This window comes from Chaetura pelagica, unplaced genomic scaffold (genome assembly GCF_000747805.2).
Source record: "Chaetura pelagica isolate M959 unplaced genomic scaffold, ChaPel_1.0 scaffold177, whole genome shotgun sequence".
NCBI lineage: Eukaryota > Metazoa > Chordata > Aves > Apodiformes > Apodidae > Chaetura > Chaetura pelagica.
Genome location: NW_009953803.1, coordinates 251,117 through 266,667, shown reverse-complemented (window position 1 = coordinate 266,667; position 15,551 = coordinate 251,117). Strand labels below are relative to the sequence as shown.

General features: G+C 49.3%; 1 protein-coding gene across 1 annotated transcript in view; it reads right to left on the bottom strand.

The window, feature by feature from the left end:
- LOC104391886 overlaps nt 1–13,981 on the bottom strand; it is a 22,706-nt gene extending 8,725 nt beyond the window's left edge. Inside the window, exons 1-5 of the mRNA XM_010001235.1 lie at nt 13,958–13,981; nt 13,836–13,865; nt 12,769–12,894; nt 3,148–3,297; nt 2,404–2,501 (exon numbers count right to left, since the gene is read on the bottom strand). Of these exons, the coding sequence (XP_009999537.1) occupies nt 2,404–2,501; nt 3,148–3,297; nt 12,769–12,894; nt 13,836–13,865; nt 13,958–13,981 (428 nt within the window). The remainder of the gene's footprint in view (nt 1–2,403; nt 2,502–3,147; nt 3,298–12,768; nt 12,895–13,835; nt 13,866–13,957) is intronic.
- Between the last annotated feature and the right edge of the window lie 1,570 nt (nt 13,982–15,551).

Genomic DNA, 15,551 nt, shown 5'->3' with positions numbered 1-15,551 from the left:
CAGCCCCGCGGCTGCAGCCGCTCCCCGGGACACTGCCCTGCGGAGCCTCCGCGCTGTGCGCAGCCACAGCACCTGCCTGCCCTGTGATGCTCCCCAGGACCTGCCTGCCCTGCCATGGTCCCCAGGACCTGCCCACCCTGCCATGCTCCCCAGGAGATGCCCGGGAGAAGTGACCCGGTGACAAGGATTTTATTAGGATTTGCATTTTAGCAAGCTGCGGGGCAGGGAGTGTCTGCTGAGGCTGTGTCTGCCTGTCCCCGGGCACCTGCTGAGGATGATGAGGGTTCAGCTTAATCAAACAGAACCCTTTACCCACCTTCCCTCCCCGCCACGAGGGATGCCCCACAGCATCTCCTGGTCCCCTGCTCTATCTGCCTCAGATTTGTGCTAACAGATGCTTTGGAGGCAAACTCAGCCTTTTGCTGTGCTTTGCTCTCCCATCCCACAGGTCATGGCCCCTTTCCTGGCTTTTTTCTCCTCCTTGGAAGGTCAGAACTGCCTCTGTCGTCTGCAACCAGATCCAAGCGAGAGCAGCTGGGGATGTGGTGTGTTGGATTGTGCTCCAGCCCTCCAAAAAGCTCTCAGCCTTTGAGCTGGAGGTTGATCACTGCCCTAGAAGACCAACTTCTCAGCAGGCTGTGCTGGAGATGGGGCTGGAATATCTCATGGGGTTGTCCCAAGGGGCAGTGTGGGCATTGTCCCAAAAGCACTGATGTAGCTGCTGTCACCCTCCCACCCACTCATGGCATGAGCTGCTTTGACTTAAAGCCACAAAAATGTTCAACTTCCTTTTCTACACTCTCTGTTTCTGTAGGTGTAGGTTGGTGCTTTATTCTTGACTCTTTGGAGGATGCAGGTGGTGACTGAACCTCCCCTGGGTTTGGGTTTTTCCCCTCCCTGCTCACAGGCTGATGCTGCATCTACCTCCCCCCACCCTCAAGAAGCTCCTCTGCAGCTGTTATTTAAAATAATAGCTAATTCTTCAAACCTGTTTGCTGCCTTAAGTCATCCCTGCAGATTCCAGCATGGATTTCCCTGCTCCAGGTCTGCCCTTTCCTGGGGGTGCCCAGGGGATCCCTGTGGCACACCTGGGCTTGCACAACCACTACTCTCTGCTCCCTTCTCCATGAATCACCCCATCTAGGGAAATTTTCTTCAGGTGCTCAGTGATGCTTCCAAAAATAGGTTGGGCTGGGAGAGGGTTGCTTCTTGAAGGTGAAATTCTGCTGGGAGAATCCCCTTGGAAGGGGAGGGTGTGTGCCCAACAGCACTGACAGCCCATGGGGATGTGGGTGCAACTGGGGGGACCCCTGCCCCCCCCTCCCAATCCCAAAGAGGGTTTTGTGGCTGTTTGCTGAATGTTTGCTTGTTTCTCTATGGGTGAATCTTCCTGAAGTCAGAATATCCCCCCCCTGGGTGGGAAAGGAGAGATGCTGCAGTCAGATGTTTGAAATGAGAGCAAAGAAAGAAAGAAAATCCCAACTGTTTAAGAGCTACTTTTACCCACATTTGAAAACACAAGTGGTCTCAGGTGGATTTGGACCTTGTGGTGATGTTTTACACAGGGATATCAATCATGTATAAAACCTAGAATCAGCTTTTGTGTTTCTGAATGGAAACTGCCCTGAAACTCTCAAAACCTCACCACTAGAAGACCCTGATTTGATCAATCTGAACTTTTTTAGATGGAATATTTCTTAAGTTACCATAAACCATCACCAAATCAAAAACAAATGAAATAAAGATTTACACTTTAGTGCAAGACATTTATTTTGCATAGATTCTGTTAGAGTTTGGTTACATTCCATAGAGTTCTGCATACACATTTCCCAAATATTTAACTGTAAAAAAATACATCCATGAGGTGTTGGCAGCACACAGCAGTAAGAACACTCATGTTCCCATAATTTGCACTTCACAATTTTCACATTTTAGAATGGTTGTCCCTGCCTTAGGAGCATGGGAATGTTCCTCAGTTAATAGAAGTACTTAAGCATCATTTAAAAAGTGAGAGCTGATGAGGAGGTGAAGGGTGGCACCCATGGGGCTCACACCCATCCCACAGAGTGGTTTTACTCTGGCTTTGGGAGCACTTGGGTGATGCAGAACCAAGCCCTGGGTGCAACAGACAGAGTGACAGCAAATCCAAAGCTGGGTCCACAGAGCTCCAGCTCCCACAGCATTAAATAGCATTTTCCTAAAGTGAATAATTATTGCATCGTGAAAATAAATAATTACCATTCTACAAATAAATAGAATAAATAAATATTAAAAGATATATGAATAAATAGTATCTCCCAATAGCCTTGCTCACTGAAGTAAGGGTACATGAGCAAGGATATGCAAAGCTCAGATCTCCCTGCAGGCTGGACCAGGAGTGCTTCAGACTTCTTTGAAGACTACCCCGTGTCCTCTGAAGGGGCATAGTGATTCAGGAACCTTAATAAATATTCCAAATTACTGAAAAAATCCTTCTCTTCCATTGGCTCCCAGTCCTGTTCCTTGGGGGCAGACAGAAAAGAGAAGAGTTACAAGAGCAGAATCTGGACATGGAAGTTGCATTCTGCTCCCTGCCAGAGGGTCGTGGGTTTGCTTTTGGGTTGGGTTGGGTTTTTTTTCTTATTAATTAATTTTAAGACCACAGACGTTCAGAGTTGGGGTAGGATGGCAAGTTGCAGCTGTCCTGCAGCAAGAGCAGCCCCTGGGGGCTCTGGATCCCACCAGCACTAGGCACCTCTGCCAATGGGTGGACATTCCCTGAGCACGGAGGCGTTGGGAAGAGGTGAGCAGCGTGGGGCAGAGCAGAGGAGGCTCCAGGGACACAGCCAAGTGCCAGGGGCTGGCTGCAAACTGCCCCCTGCAGCCACCCAGCCCGGAGGCAGCCACGGCCTTTGGGCAGGCACTTGTTCTCAGGACAGCCAGGACAAAGCCCACAGTGTCTTTTCCAGTCATCCCAACACCACAAGGCAGAGAACAGCCAATCCAACCCCAACGTACCATCCACTCCGGGCATGACTTCAGCCAGGAGGCAGCCACGGCCTTTGGGCAGGCACTTGTTCTCAGGACAGCCAGGACAAAGCCCACAGTGTCTTTTCCAGTCATCCCAACACCACAAGGCAGAGAACAGCCAATCCAACCCCAACGTACCATCCACTCCGGGCATGACTTCACAGCATCCCGGATTTTCTGCAGGTTCTGGGGTATTACTGTCTTCGACCACTTTTTGCTGTTTTTCAGGACTTTGATAAATCTTTCCAGATAGGTGGTTAAGTTCCTTTCCTCCTCCAGCACGTTATTCTGGAATAACAAAGTTTAGTAATTTCTGCCTTTTCTGTGCTCTGCTGCTGGCACAGGTTGTAGCACATTCATGCAATTAAAACACCTACTACTAGAAATAATGGTGCACAATAACTCGAGGCCAGTACCATCTAGCCACTTTGGACACCTCAGAGTAAGGAACCAGCCCTGCCACTGCTGGCCCTTCAGGGAGGTAACTTTGCACTGGTAACTCTGCAGGGAGGAGGATTCACCTGGCTGCAGTTCCAGCCCTGTACATCACCTCTCAGCACACATCTAAGACCCATCTTGACAGCAGAAGAGCTTGCAGAGATCCTGAAGGTGCTTTGACCATAGCTTCTCTCCCTTTCCACCCCAAGGAGCCCACGAGCCAGGCACCACAAGCACACAACATCCCACCACGAGCCAGAGAATCATCTTACCAGCAGCACTTCTCTGTTGCCCTGGAAGAGAGGGAGAAAATCCTCGTTAGCAGGTGCTCCTGGGGCCATAAAACCACCAAAGTGGGGCACAAAGAAAATGCAGCTACCTCAGAGGTGCGTGTCTGGATCAGTTGGAGGGTTTCCTGGATGAGGGAGTCGGCTGAGCAGGCAGCAGGGGGCAGGGGGGACCCCAGGCACAGAGCCCCCCAGGACAGCAGCAGTCCCGCCAGGCACAGCATCATGGTCACAGCACTGAGCTCCCTCCTGGGGCTGGGGCTCCCAGCTTCTTCTTATACTTGCTCTGTTGCAAGGAAATGATTAATATCTCACCACAAATATGCCTGAACTGAGGGCGAGTAGTCACCTGTAGAATGGAAGCTCTTACTTTCTTATCTGATTGAGGAAACTTCCACGCTTCTAAACCAAGGGCTCCCCCATCGGTGCAGTGGGAGCTGCGTAATTCGGGTGGTGGAGCCCATTCTGATCTCAGATGCTGAAGAATTTCTGTGAGCAGATATTGTCTAAAAGTTGGTGCAAGATAAACCAGGGCTACCAAAATGTCTCTCAGATCTTTACATGCACATTTACCCTGCTTAATATTGCAATTATATTACATAACACTCTTGCCTTTATTAATTAATGCTCCTGCCTTGTTCTGTGTGGTTGTCAGAAGGAATTCCATGTGAATAACTCCATGTTCACATATAGGTGACAAATTTGAGAGCCCTCCTGAGACCTTGAGATACTTTTGTGAGGCTGGTGGTGTGTTGGGGGGAGTGGGACCAAGCTGAGGGCTGCAAGGATGGCTCAGGATCTCAGTGGGGGCAGAAGAGCAGCTCCTTCACTCCTCTTTATGGGGCATTTGCCCATTTTCCACACTCTCCTGAGGAGGCTGAAACTGTCAGGACAGTAGCTTCATATACTTCATCCGCAGGAAATTTGCGTGATGGAGATCAAAGTCTGAGTGATGGAGGGGGAAGTCTAGGAGATGGGGATGGAAATTTGGGTGATGGGGGTGGAAGTTTTGGTGATGGAGGTGGAAATTTGGCTAATGAGGTTTTACTTCATTGATTCCTCAAGCTCATGGTAGGCTCATCCCAGAGCCACAGTGGGTGCTGGGTGTGCAGAGCCCTCTCCTGTCCCCTGGCCCTGCAGAGCCTGCTGGGGAGGAGAGCAGGGCTGCTCTTGGCCTCTGCTCCTGCTGCACTGTGACAAAACCCAGATGCTCCTTTTGCTACAGCTCTGTTGCATTTTCATACTTGTCCCTGAGCTGATCTTTCACCAAACTTGTAGTATAACTCCAGCATGTTCCCTGTATGACATTAGTTGCATCAGAAGCCACCACCATGTAAGCTACAAACCAGGTCTAGGAGATGCTGCTGGGCAGCTCCCTCCCCTGGGGACCCATCTTGTTCAGTTATTTGCTTTCAGTCATTTTGGTAATTAATTTGGTGAGTAAAACATCTTCCCTGCAGTTCCCCATAACTCAGTGTTGAGGAGCTAGATAAACCATCCTGGCAGCACTTCCAGTGCACTTGTGCTCTGCTGGTGCAGGAACTGGGGTAGTCCTGCTGCCTTGCTGGAGTCACCCTGACATTCCCAGTCCTTCCCTGTAATTAGCAGATGGGTTTTACTCCAGAGCTGAGATTAACCATGGTGTGTTACCTCAGTGGGCAGCACCCACAGGAAAGCCCTCCTTACCTTGTGCCATCCAGGACCTTCATCAATCCAACCAGATGGCAGCTCTGCTCTGATAAGAAGACCCTGCTCTTCTGATCGTAACAGGTTCAGGAGCAGGGTGGACCCTCCCAGTGGCACTGTGCATTACACACCCTGGGAAGCAGAATTCCACCCCACACTGGGATGCTCATTCCCATCTCTGCTGCCTCCAAAGTAAGTGGGGACTTTGCCACCCCTGGCATCTGTGGCTGTGAAGACAGGCAGAGTCTGGTGGGGCTTAAAGGGAAGCCACGGAGCGTGTTTGTGGCACGGATCAGTGCACAGGCTGGCACTGAATGTTGTAGCCAGAGTCAAACTGCAGGGAAGAACTTCTTCCCTGGGAAGAGGCAGGAGGAGGTAGGGCTGCAACTGAACTTCTGGGTGAGCATCAGGGAGTTTGTGTTTGTCTCAAAACTGGCTGAAGAAACGGGAGTCCCTGCAGAGAGGGCGAGAGGGAAAGATGTGGGCAGGATGGACTTTTGCTGCTGGAAAAAACAGAACTGTGAAGCTGGGACTCCACCTTGTTCCCTTTACTCTTTTTATAGCCACTGATGACATGCAAATACATTCTTAGATTGCAGCCAGGGTGGAAAGAAAGATCTGATAAAATCGGAAAGGAAGATGGAACTTGTGGTGTAGTCATGTACGTACGCTGAGCAGCGGGTCCCTCACGCACTGACTCATTTGAAGATACTCCGAGATGAAACCGCCTTGACCATTCTGCTCCCCTCATGGTGGGATCAGGGTTGACCTTTCTTTTCTATTCTGCACCTTGGGGATAACCTCTGAGGTGGCAGGAGGGAGTTTCCAGCAGCATCTGCGTCCAACTCCACCTCCGCCAAAAAATCTGAGGAGGATCCGCGCTAACGAGATGAACTGATAGGATTCCACTCCTCTGAAATACCCACCTCCCGGTCAGATGCAGAATTAAATTAATGAGCAGAGAATGGCCTGGCCCATTAGGAATTAACTGAAAGCTCTAACAGAAAATCAACCGAGAAACCGAAAAGATAACAGAAAATCAACTGGAAACTAACAGAAAATCATGTTCACTTTTCAAAGCCTGATGGTTTTGATGGGCTTAGTTTTTAGGAGCTGTGCTCTGTATGAGTTAGAGTAGAAATCCTGGTGGGAAGCCTCAGTACAGTGATGGTACAGAGACCCCTGCTTCTGAGCAAAACTCCCTCCCTGTGAAGGGTTTGCTGGAGAACTTCTGGATCATCACCACGTATGTGATCACTGTAGGATCATTGCCGCCTATATATAATTTGAATGGAAGTTCAGCCAGCTGGAGCATCTCTTGTGAGGCTTCTTGTCATATTAGAGGGAAAGCAGATGCTTTTGGAAGTAGCTTTACTTATTTGTGACACCATCTTAAGGTTATTTTCTTAATCCCCTTCCTATGCAAAAAGATTGACTTTCACTCCTCTGAAGATCCCCTTCACTCTTCTGTCACCCTCCTATCCACGCGTTCTTGAGCAACCTTAGAATGTTCTTATTTCTCCCTAAAAATCTGCCCCAGCCAGGTTTCCAGCTGGCAATTGCACTCTTACACCTCTGAGCAGACCAAACCATCAGGCTCCTCAGACAGCCCGGGCTCCCTCTTCCCCTCCTGGGCCCTTCTCTCCATCTCTTGCAGTTGGAATGAATGGTGCGTGGGGGAGGCTGAAACGCTGCACAGCGCCCTGTGCTCAGCAGCCTGGATGCCTCTGTGGCTGGGGGCTGGAAGGAGTTAAGCTGTGCTGCACCTCTGTGGTCTGGCTCTGCAGGAGGAAGGAAACGATGCTCCTCTCCGGGCACAGGGTAATTTTAAACGCTGCTCAGAAGCAGGGGAAACAGACATCATGGTTTCTGGTGACTGTGCTGGGCCGGGGCATCTGCAGCAGATGTGCAGCTCAGCTCCCCAGCCCCAGGACATTCCTTTGGCGTTCCGTGTGCTGGCTGTGGTTGCTGGTCCATGGCCAGCTGTCTGGCCAGAGGGCTGTCAGCTTTGGAAAGTGGCCCTTGGAGCAGGACTCCAAGTCAGGCTGATGGAGGAGCAGAGGCTGTGTTTCAAACTAGTCTGTGGGCACTGAAAGGCTTTTTAATTAATCAAAAGGTATTCCCCGTGAATGGCTGCCTCTGGGGGTACTCACAGAAAGACAGAGTGTCTGTGACTCACATGGGCCCTTCCTTGGCAGCAGCAGGGGAGAATTGTATAGACTGATGGGATCAACAATGAGCCCAAAGCCAGCTCATCGTGCACATCTCAGCCTCCTGACCTCCTGCCCTGGAGGGCAGGACCTTGTCTTCTGAGGTTCTCCCACAGTCTCTCTGGCTGATGGGGTTTTGCAGGGTCTGGAAGCTTTAGAACTCATAGACTTTTTGGTAGATTGCCAATTCTGGGGAAGCAGGGAAGATCTCCCTTCTCACTGGGAACTCATCCTGGAGATCCACAATGAGTTTCTTACCTTTCAGGAAACATCACAGATAAGTAGTTCTGGATTTTCATCTTAAACTCTAAGAAATGAGATTAAGGGATTTTGCAGGCAGCCCCTGTCCCTCTCCAGCCCCCGTGGTGGGGGTGAGAGCACAGGGACCAGCACCATTTACCACAGGGTCACTTCACCCTCCAGCCCTGGCAGCAGAGAAAATAAAAGACTTTTCCCTTGGTTTTTTTGAAAGAAATTCCATCAATGACTTCTTGTTTCTTCCCATCCATGGAGGATAAAATTGCAAGACATCTCTGGGCTTGAGTTTATGACATCAATCCCATTGGAGCTCCCCAAGGACCTTCCATGCGCCCCAAGAGCGGCCAAGGACTTCATGTCTCTGGCATCTTTCTGCTGGTGCCTCTTGCATGCGTGTGGTGGCTTTGGAGGCTGTTGGGAAGCATCCAGGGGAGTCTGGCAAAGCTGAAGGGTGATTCACCCCCTTCTCAGCCACCGTCTGAAACCGAGCGAGTTGGAGAGAAACACAAGATGATCAATCCAAACAATCTGTAATGGGAGTTTTCAAGCCGCACCCACTGACCAGCTGAACTTGAGCTCTGAAGGTGGGATGGCCAGAGAGGGAGAGTTCATGTTTCAGTTGCCAAAACATCAGGCAGAAATGAGAAAAAAAGGAAAAGTGATCCAAAGCTGGTAAAAGGGTTTGTGTTCTGCAGAAAATAAACAGTTTGTGAATCCTGACAAGTGACTAATGTGAATTTAAGATGAAAAAGGAAGTAAAATAGCAACAGACAATGAGTAATCAAATGTTTCAAGGAGGAAAACAGGGGATTACCCTTGTAGAGTAAACCAGATTTAGGTATTGATTGCAACCTGATGGAGCTGAGGCTGCCTGCATCTGGCCTTGCTGGCATCACCATCCCTGGATGTGTCTGATCGGGGGGTGATGCCACAGCTGCTCTCCATCCCTCCTATCCTTAGGATGAGGAAACAATGGCAACAGAAATGGTGCTCAAACAGGAGAGGAAGGATGGAGCACAGGTGCAGTGTTTCTGGGTCCAAGCTGTTTTCTGTTGGTTCTGCACTGGCATGAAGGAGGGGTGGGGGGAGGTGGGCTCTGGCAGGGAGCTGAGGCAGCCACTCCCAGGTGTTGCTGGATGACCTGGCTCCCTCCTGGCTGCCCCACCACCTGCTTCTGAGCCCACAAGCTCTTCCAGAGACATCCACATCTAGGAAATGCAGCTCTAGGAGAGGCACCCCTGGACCCAACTGCAGAATGCAGCCTTGAAGTGCTGGTGTCTGTTCAAGAGCAGCTGAGTGTCCTGTGTGCTCCCAGAGCCCAATGTGTCTGGGCAAACCTCCCTGCAGCACTGCATGTAATGGAGGCACAGGACTGCTGCCACCTTTCTGCATTTGGAGGGATGCCAGAAGACTGTGGCAGGTCCTACATGGGGTGGATGGGCTTCTCCCACCCTTGGAGGGCTCACTGTGGACCCCATGGGCATGGGCAGGTCTAGGTATGGGGTCAGCACCTGTCAGAGGTTGGGCAGCTGGAGGGTCTGCTTTGCTGCCACCTGGGCAGGGATAAGGGTTTTACTGAGCATCATTGTTTGCTTGTCAAATGGGAAGTGCTAAATATAACTCACACCTACCACTTCTAAAAGTAGAACAAGCCTCTGCCAAACACACCTTCCTGCACTGTCCCCTGCCTGTCCCACTCCCTCCCGGGGCTGGCAGAGCTGCAGGGGGCTCTTCTCCTGATGGTGATGTAAGAAATGCCACACTCATTTTTAACCAAACCATCTCCTTCCCATACAGACACATCTGCAGCAGCCCTGGAGAGTCCAGGTCACGGCTCAGCTCAGATGTTAAGGCAGGTGTGTCCTGTTGGGTTATGACGACGCAAGATCCTTATCGGCGCTCTGAGAGCGGTGATGGGGCTGTCGTGGTTCTCGTGCCCAGGCAGCCCTGCTGGCAGTGAGACTGTGCCTCCCGCTGGGACCTGGGCATCCCCTTCCCTCCTGTCTGCACCGCAGGGTTCTGCTTGGCATGACTGGCACTCCAGTTATCCTGCCTGGGATCAGAGGTGATGTCAGGGCTCTTGGAAAACCCAGCAGAACGGGCTTTTCCCCTCGGCTGGGCTGGGCTGCAGGGCACTGCCAGCACTGCACCTTGGGGCTCAATCACCTGCATCTGGGACCCTGCTGCCTGTGCCCGCTGCCTGCACCCTGCCAGGCATCAGAGCTGCCAGCCAGACTCCTTTTTCTGCCCCCAGCAGCCCTAGACAGCAGCTCTGTCTGCCTTTGCCTGCAGCCAGCTCAGAGGTGACTTGGAGCTATTAACGCTTCGCTTTTCCCTCTTGTCTCTTGGTCAGAGTTTCCTGGACTGCTGTCCTGACAACACTGTCTTAATGTTTCCTACTTGAAACTCTCACTTTTTCCTCTTTTTCAGCCTACGATTCCGTGACTTCCCATTCATTTAGCTCAAGTGTGAATTGAAAAGTTAATGTAAAATATTTAGCTGTAATTTAAGATAAAGTACGTGAAAAATGGAGCGTGTCGCTGCTGAGAAAAGCTTTGAAATTCAGCAGCAATAAGAGTCTCCTCAGGGCTGTTCTTATCAGTCCTTGAGCTATTGCAGGGCTGAGGAGACTGCTCAGGAGCAGGGGCTGGGTTGGCTCTAAGGGAATCCAGCTCGACATGCACTCCCTCTTTCTTAGATTTTAGTGAACAAATTCTCAGATTGGTTTCATTCACAGGTTTCCTGACTCTCATCAGACTCCAGTGGAACCCCCCCCTGGAGGTCCTGCTCACTCGGGGGGTGTGGTCCCTCAGAGCTTGGCTCCAGCTATTTGGGTGCTCATTCCTGCCCTTCTATCCCCACCCTGTGCAAGAAGGTGGATTCTTCTCAAGTTTTCCACACTGGGAGCATCCCACGCTGGGGAAGGCAGGGAATGCTTCTCAGCTGCAGTGAGCGGCAGCGGTTTTGCTGTTGGGCTGCTGCAACCATGGTGGGGACACTCCAGGCGAGTTGCAGGAGGGCAACTCATCCTAAAAACTTCAGCAGAAATCAGTAAAGCTGAGCCCGGGGCTGGGCTGGAGCACGAGGGCTGCAGGTCCCTGGGAAGGTGCCAGGACGGTGAGGGCAGAGCCCAGGTGCTCACCCTGAGCAGGGCACCCATCCCCGTGTCCATCCCACCTGGGGGTGGCACTCAGCTCCCTCAGGCACCTCCATAAACTCTCACACTTCACAAATAAAAGTCACTTGACTCCGGAAGAAACTTTGTTTATTCTTTAAAGGTCCATCCGTGTTTGTGGAAAGTTACAAACATTTACTGATGGATGTGTCAGCGTCGGCGACACATGTCATGTCATTACAGATCAGCCCGGGCAATAACATTCCTCTTGAATATTATTTTATTAAATATTAACTTTCACGATCTAAAGTGATAGTTTTAGAAGGGTACACACTTGCTGAGTGCCCTCCACAGCCATGGATACTTAAAGCATTAAAAAACAAGTATTGTCTGATTCAGCTCAGTCCAACTCAGCTCACCTGAGGTGTGGGAAACACCTTGGATCAGCTGAGTAAACTTGGAGGAAAAGCAAACACGATTGTCAGAGCCCTGTTTGCGTTCCTGCTGTCCAGGATTTGGTTGGATCTGGGTCACATGGCTCTGCTTCATCAGCAATCAGACATGTAGTGGTTCAAGTTATTCCCAGGATCTGAATGCCCAGGGAGAGAGCAGAGATGGGAGCTCCCAGCCAAGGGGAAGCTTCTTCAGCCCCGGGCTGGGCTGGGAGCCAGCAGGGAGGTGAAGGTGCTGGATGGCACCAGTGGTCCCTGTTCCCCACCTTGTGAGGAGCTCTTGGGTGATGCTGAGCTGAGCCCTGGGGTTGGTCTTTGGCTGCTGGAGGCAGTGGGACAGGAAACCCCAAACCCCAACCACAGAGCTCTGCCTCACACACCTTAGACAGCAGTTTCTTCAAGTAATTAGTGACATACAATCTCATCACAATAAATATCTCAAAATATCCATAAAAACCCCAAATAAATAGAATAAATAAATAAAAAAATAATATTACTCTTTCTTTAGAAATCAGTGTTAAATAAGTTAGAATATTAAAATTAGATAATATTATAAAAATATTTTAAATATTTGTCTTTTCACAGAGCAGCATGTGTCAGTTGTTACAGGGAACATGGCTGCTCCCATAACATCACTTTTTATACCTATATATATATTTAAAGCCCATATATATTTATGCACAAAATAAATATATACACACACCTATCTGTCTCTGTATAAATATTCTATGATCATATCCCTGAGAATAAGTTAATAACTGAATCACATTTTGTTTGGAGCAGAGTTCAGGTTCTGCCTTTCTTCTTGGCTTTGGTGTAGTTGTTCACTTTAGGCAGTTTGAATTTTCTCTGAGAGCAGCCTCAAGAAATTGGTCAGTGTCTCCAGGAACACCTGGCTCGTTACTTGTACAGTCTTACATTCCTCATCAATGTCCTTTAAAAAAAAAAAAAAAAGACAACATCATTCAGCCACGTAACTTAAATATGATATTTAAGTCTATGTTGTTGGATAAATGTTTTTGGGGCTTGGAGCAACCTGATCTCGTGAGAGGTGTCCCTCCCCATGGCAGTGGGTTGGAACTAGATGGTCTTTAAAGTCCCTTCCAACCCAAGCCAGTCTGGGATTCTGTGATACACCCATTTTCTGAAGAATACTGACAATGTGGGCAATACTATCCTTCTGGGTTCTATTACTTTTCCGAGATAAAGGGATTTCTAGTGCCAAATTCAGCCAAATTAGTGCCTGTCTTGTCCCCTTCTTGAGGAGCCTTTGCTGAAGAATGTTCTCTCAAAGGCTGCAAGGTCAGACTCACCTTGGGGAGGATGCTTTTGTATTCCTGAACTCGGTTCAGTTTCCTGGCAATGAACCTGCTTGGCCTGTCGAGACCTGCCAGGGTGTCAGCAAAGGTTTTCAGGTGGCTGTACATGCAGCTCTCCACCTGCAAGGACAGCCAGGAGTTATTCCAGCACTTCTGTGACACCTTGGTACCACCTAAATGCTACATTTTATCCCAGGAATTTAGATACCTATGAAAAATAATAACCTGCAGGAATTAAGAGCTGCATTTTCAATGTGCCCCCTGGTTTTGTATTCAGCAATTTGCTGGACATCAAATTTAGGAAACCATGGGTCAATCTACAGTTTTCATTTAGACAGATACCAGGGGCAAAAAACCCTCCCAGTGCCTTCAGGGGAAGTCGCAGGTGCCACTAGAAGCTGGAGATGTGAACTTTAGAGGTTTCCAACACTGAAGGTGTTTGTTCCTCTAGAGAAAGGAAGGTCAACCCTGCGTTAGGGCTTTGTTTCTTGCTATTGTGTCTCTGTTGAAACTATATCAGAATTGTCTTAATTAAATACAAGTCATTATTACTGCGGGTGTGAATTTTCAGCTTTCCTCTTAGAACATAAGAGGGACTGATGCTGTTTGTCTCCTCCTCACTTTGAAGAGGAGATGGGCTCCTACTTCTCACTTGTGCTGCTCATCTCCTCCACAAAAAAAGCTCATTTTTTTCTTTCACTGGATTGCAGGAGAACAGAGCTCAGTGAAATGAATGGATCCCTATGAGATGAAATTGAAGTAGCAGCTTTTTACTGTTCTAAAACTAAGGGTTCAGAGCAAATTTTTGAGGCTCTCAAGGTGTCAGCACACATGTTAAGATGTTTGCCTGCTGAGAGAGCCATCTGAAGGGTATCAGCACTGGCAGCAGCTTTCTGTAGGCTCTTGCAGTAACTTTGCATTTCCCTGGGTTTCTAGAGCGACCTTAGTGCTATCGAAGTGGTGAAGTGAAAAATAATAATACTAATAAAAGAAAAAATATTTCTGAATGAGGGGATTTGAGGCAATAGTTATAGATAGAAGAAAGAGATGCAGTTCCTTACCTTAGTGTTGGCAGTGACAACGCTGGGAACCTGCCAAGGAGAAAAAAGAAGTTAGCAACTTCCACCTGACCTGGGGATGGAGGAGCAGCCAGGTGAAAGCCTCTCACAGGAGAGGAACTTACTGCATTCAAGTTTAGTTTCTCCATGTCGTGGAGGACTTCTCTAATGATCAGCCCCACCAAAACCCTGTCTTGCTCCTCCTGCGGCGTGAGCTTCCCGGTGCGGGTGGGTCTGGCTGCTGGGGGGGGGGCTGAGCTGCACAGCACCCCCAGGCTCAGCACAGCCAGGACCTGGACCAGCATCACCACCTCAGCTCTGCACTTGGGCTGAATGAACTGTGTGTGGCTCTGCCTTGGGCTCCTCTTATATACACATGGCTGGGGAGGAAATGATTAATATCTCACCACAAACACGCTGTCACTAAAGGGGAGGGGGGGAAGATTTACCTGAAGAGTGGAATCTGCTGGTTATTCAAGTGAGTAAGTGTCTACACACTTTCTACATTCAGAGCAGTTTTGTAGACCCTGGACCTGAACCCCTTTGCAGTGCATTTCCAAGATGAGCTACAGAACTCCTGAGTGTGAGTAAAGAGTAGATCTGTACCCACGAGTGAAGATACTGGAGTGAGTATCCACAGAATATCTATTCATAGACAAATAGGGACACAAATGTAGATGCAGAAGAACAAAATCCTGGTTTATATGAATTCTTCAGCACTTTCAAAAATTTGTAAAGATAGTGTACAGACTCCCCCAGAAAACTAGGGTTAAAGTGCTCAACCCTTGGACATTTACATGTTTAAAGATTTCTATTAAAGCTCCCGTAGCCACCTTGTAGTTCCTCAGGGGAATTCTGTGAAATGTACATTTCTAAATTCAGGAAATATATTGGAGCTTGACTGTGAGTCAGGCCAGCAGTGCCAGGGTGTTGGGGCTCTTAGGAAAGGCACGACAGTCTCAGGGTGCACTTCCCAACTGCCTGAGAAAATCAAGCCTTGAACAGGAACCGAGGCAGTTTGCAATCAAGTTTCATTTAGTCTGGCCAGAGCTGCCAGTGGAAGGGACAAGACAATTACGATTATAAAGTGGGGAAATATAGTGAAGAATGACTCAGAATCCTGCTGATCTGCAAATGTTTAAAAAATGAGATTTCATAACAGCAGCTGTCTAGTTTTGGCATGAGAGGAAGGTCAGCCATGGGTGCTGAGGTGCTGGATCAGCCTCCCCCTGGGCAGGGTGGCTGTGGCATCGTGCACTGAGCCGGGTTTGGGCTCCAGGGGAGATTGGAACCAAGCAGGAGTTTTCCCTGTATTGTTTAAAGGCTGAAAAAGTTCTGGGCTATTGAGAAAGCCCTTGTGGGTGCTGGGTGAGGTTCTATCCATCTCCTGGGCAGGCAAAGGCATCCTTTGCTGGGCATTTCCCTGTGCCCAGCTGCTGTCAGGGGCAGCAGCAGCACACACCCTGCAGACAGAAATGGTGCTGGGGAGACTTGGCTCTTTAATCCAAGGCTGCGGATGAAAATCCTGAGTCTGACCCAGACCAGATCTTCCCAGCCTTGCAGTTAGGTACAGCTTTGCAGGCTGAGGGTGAATTTAGGGTATTACTTGCTCTTTTGAGCAGTGATACCCTAAATGCAGTCAGGTCAGCTGTCTCTCCTAGTTGGCTATGAAGCTGTGATGTAGTCTAGGCAAAAATGTCAAGGGATGTTTTTCTACTA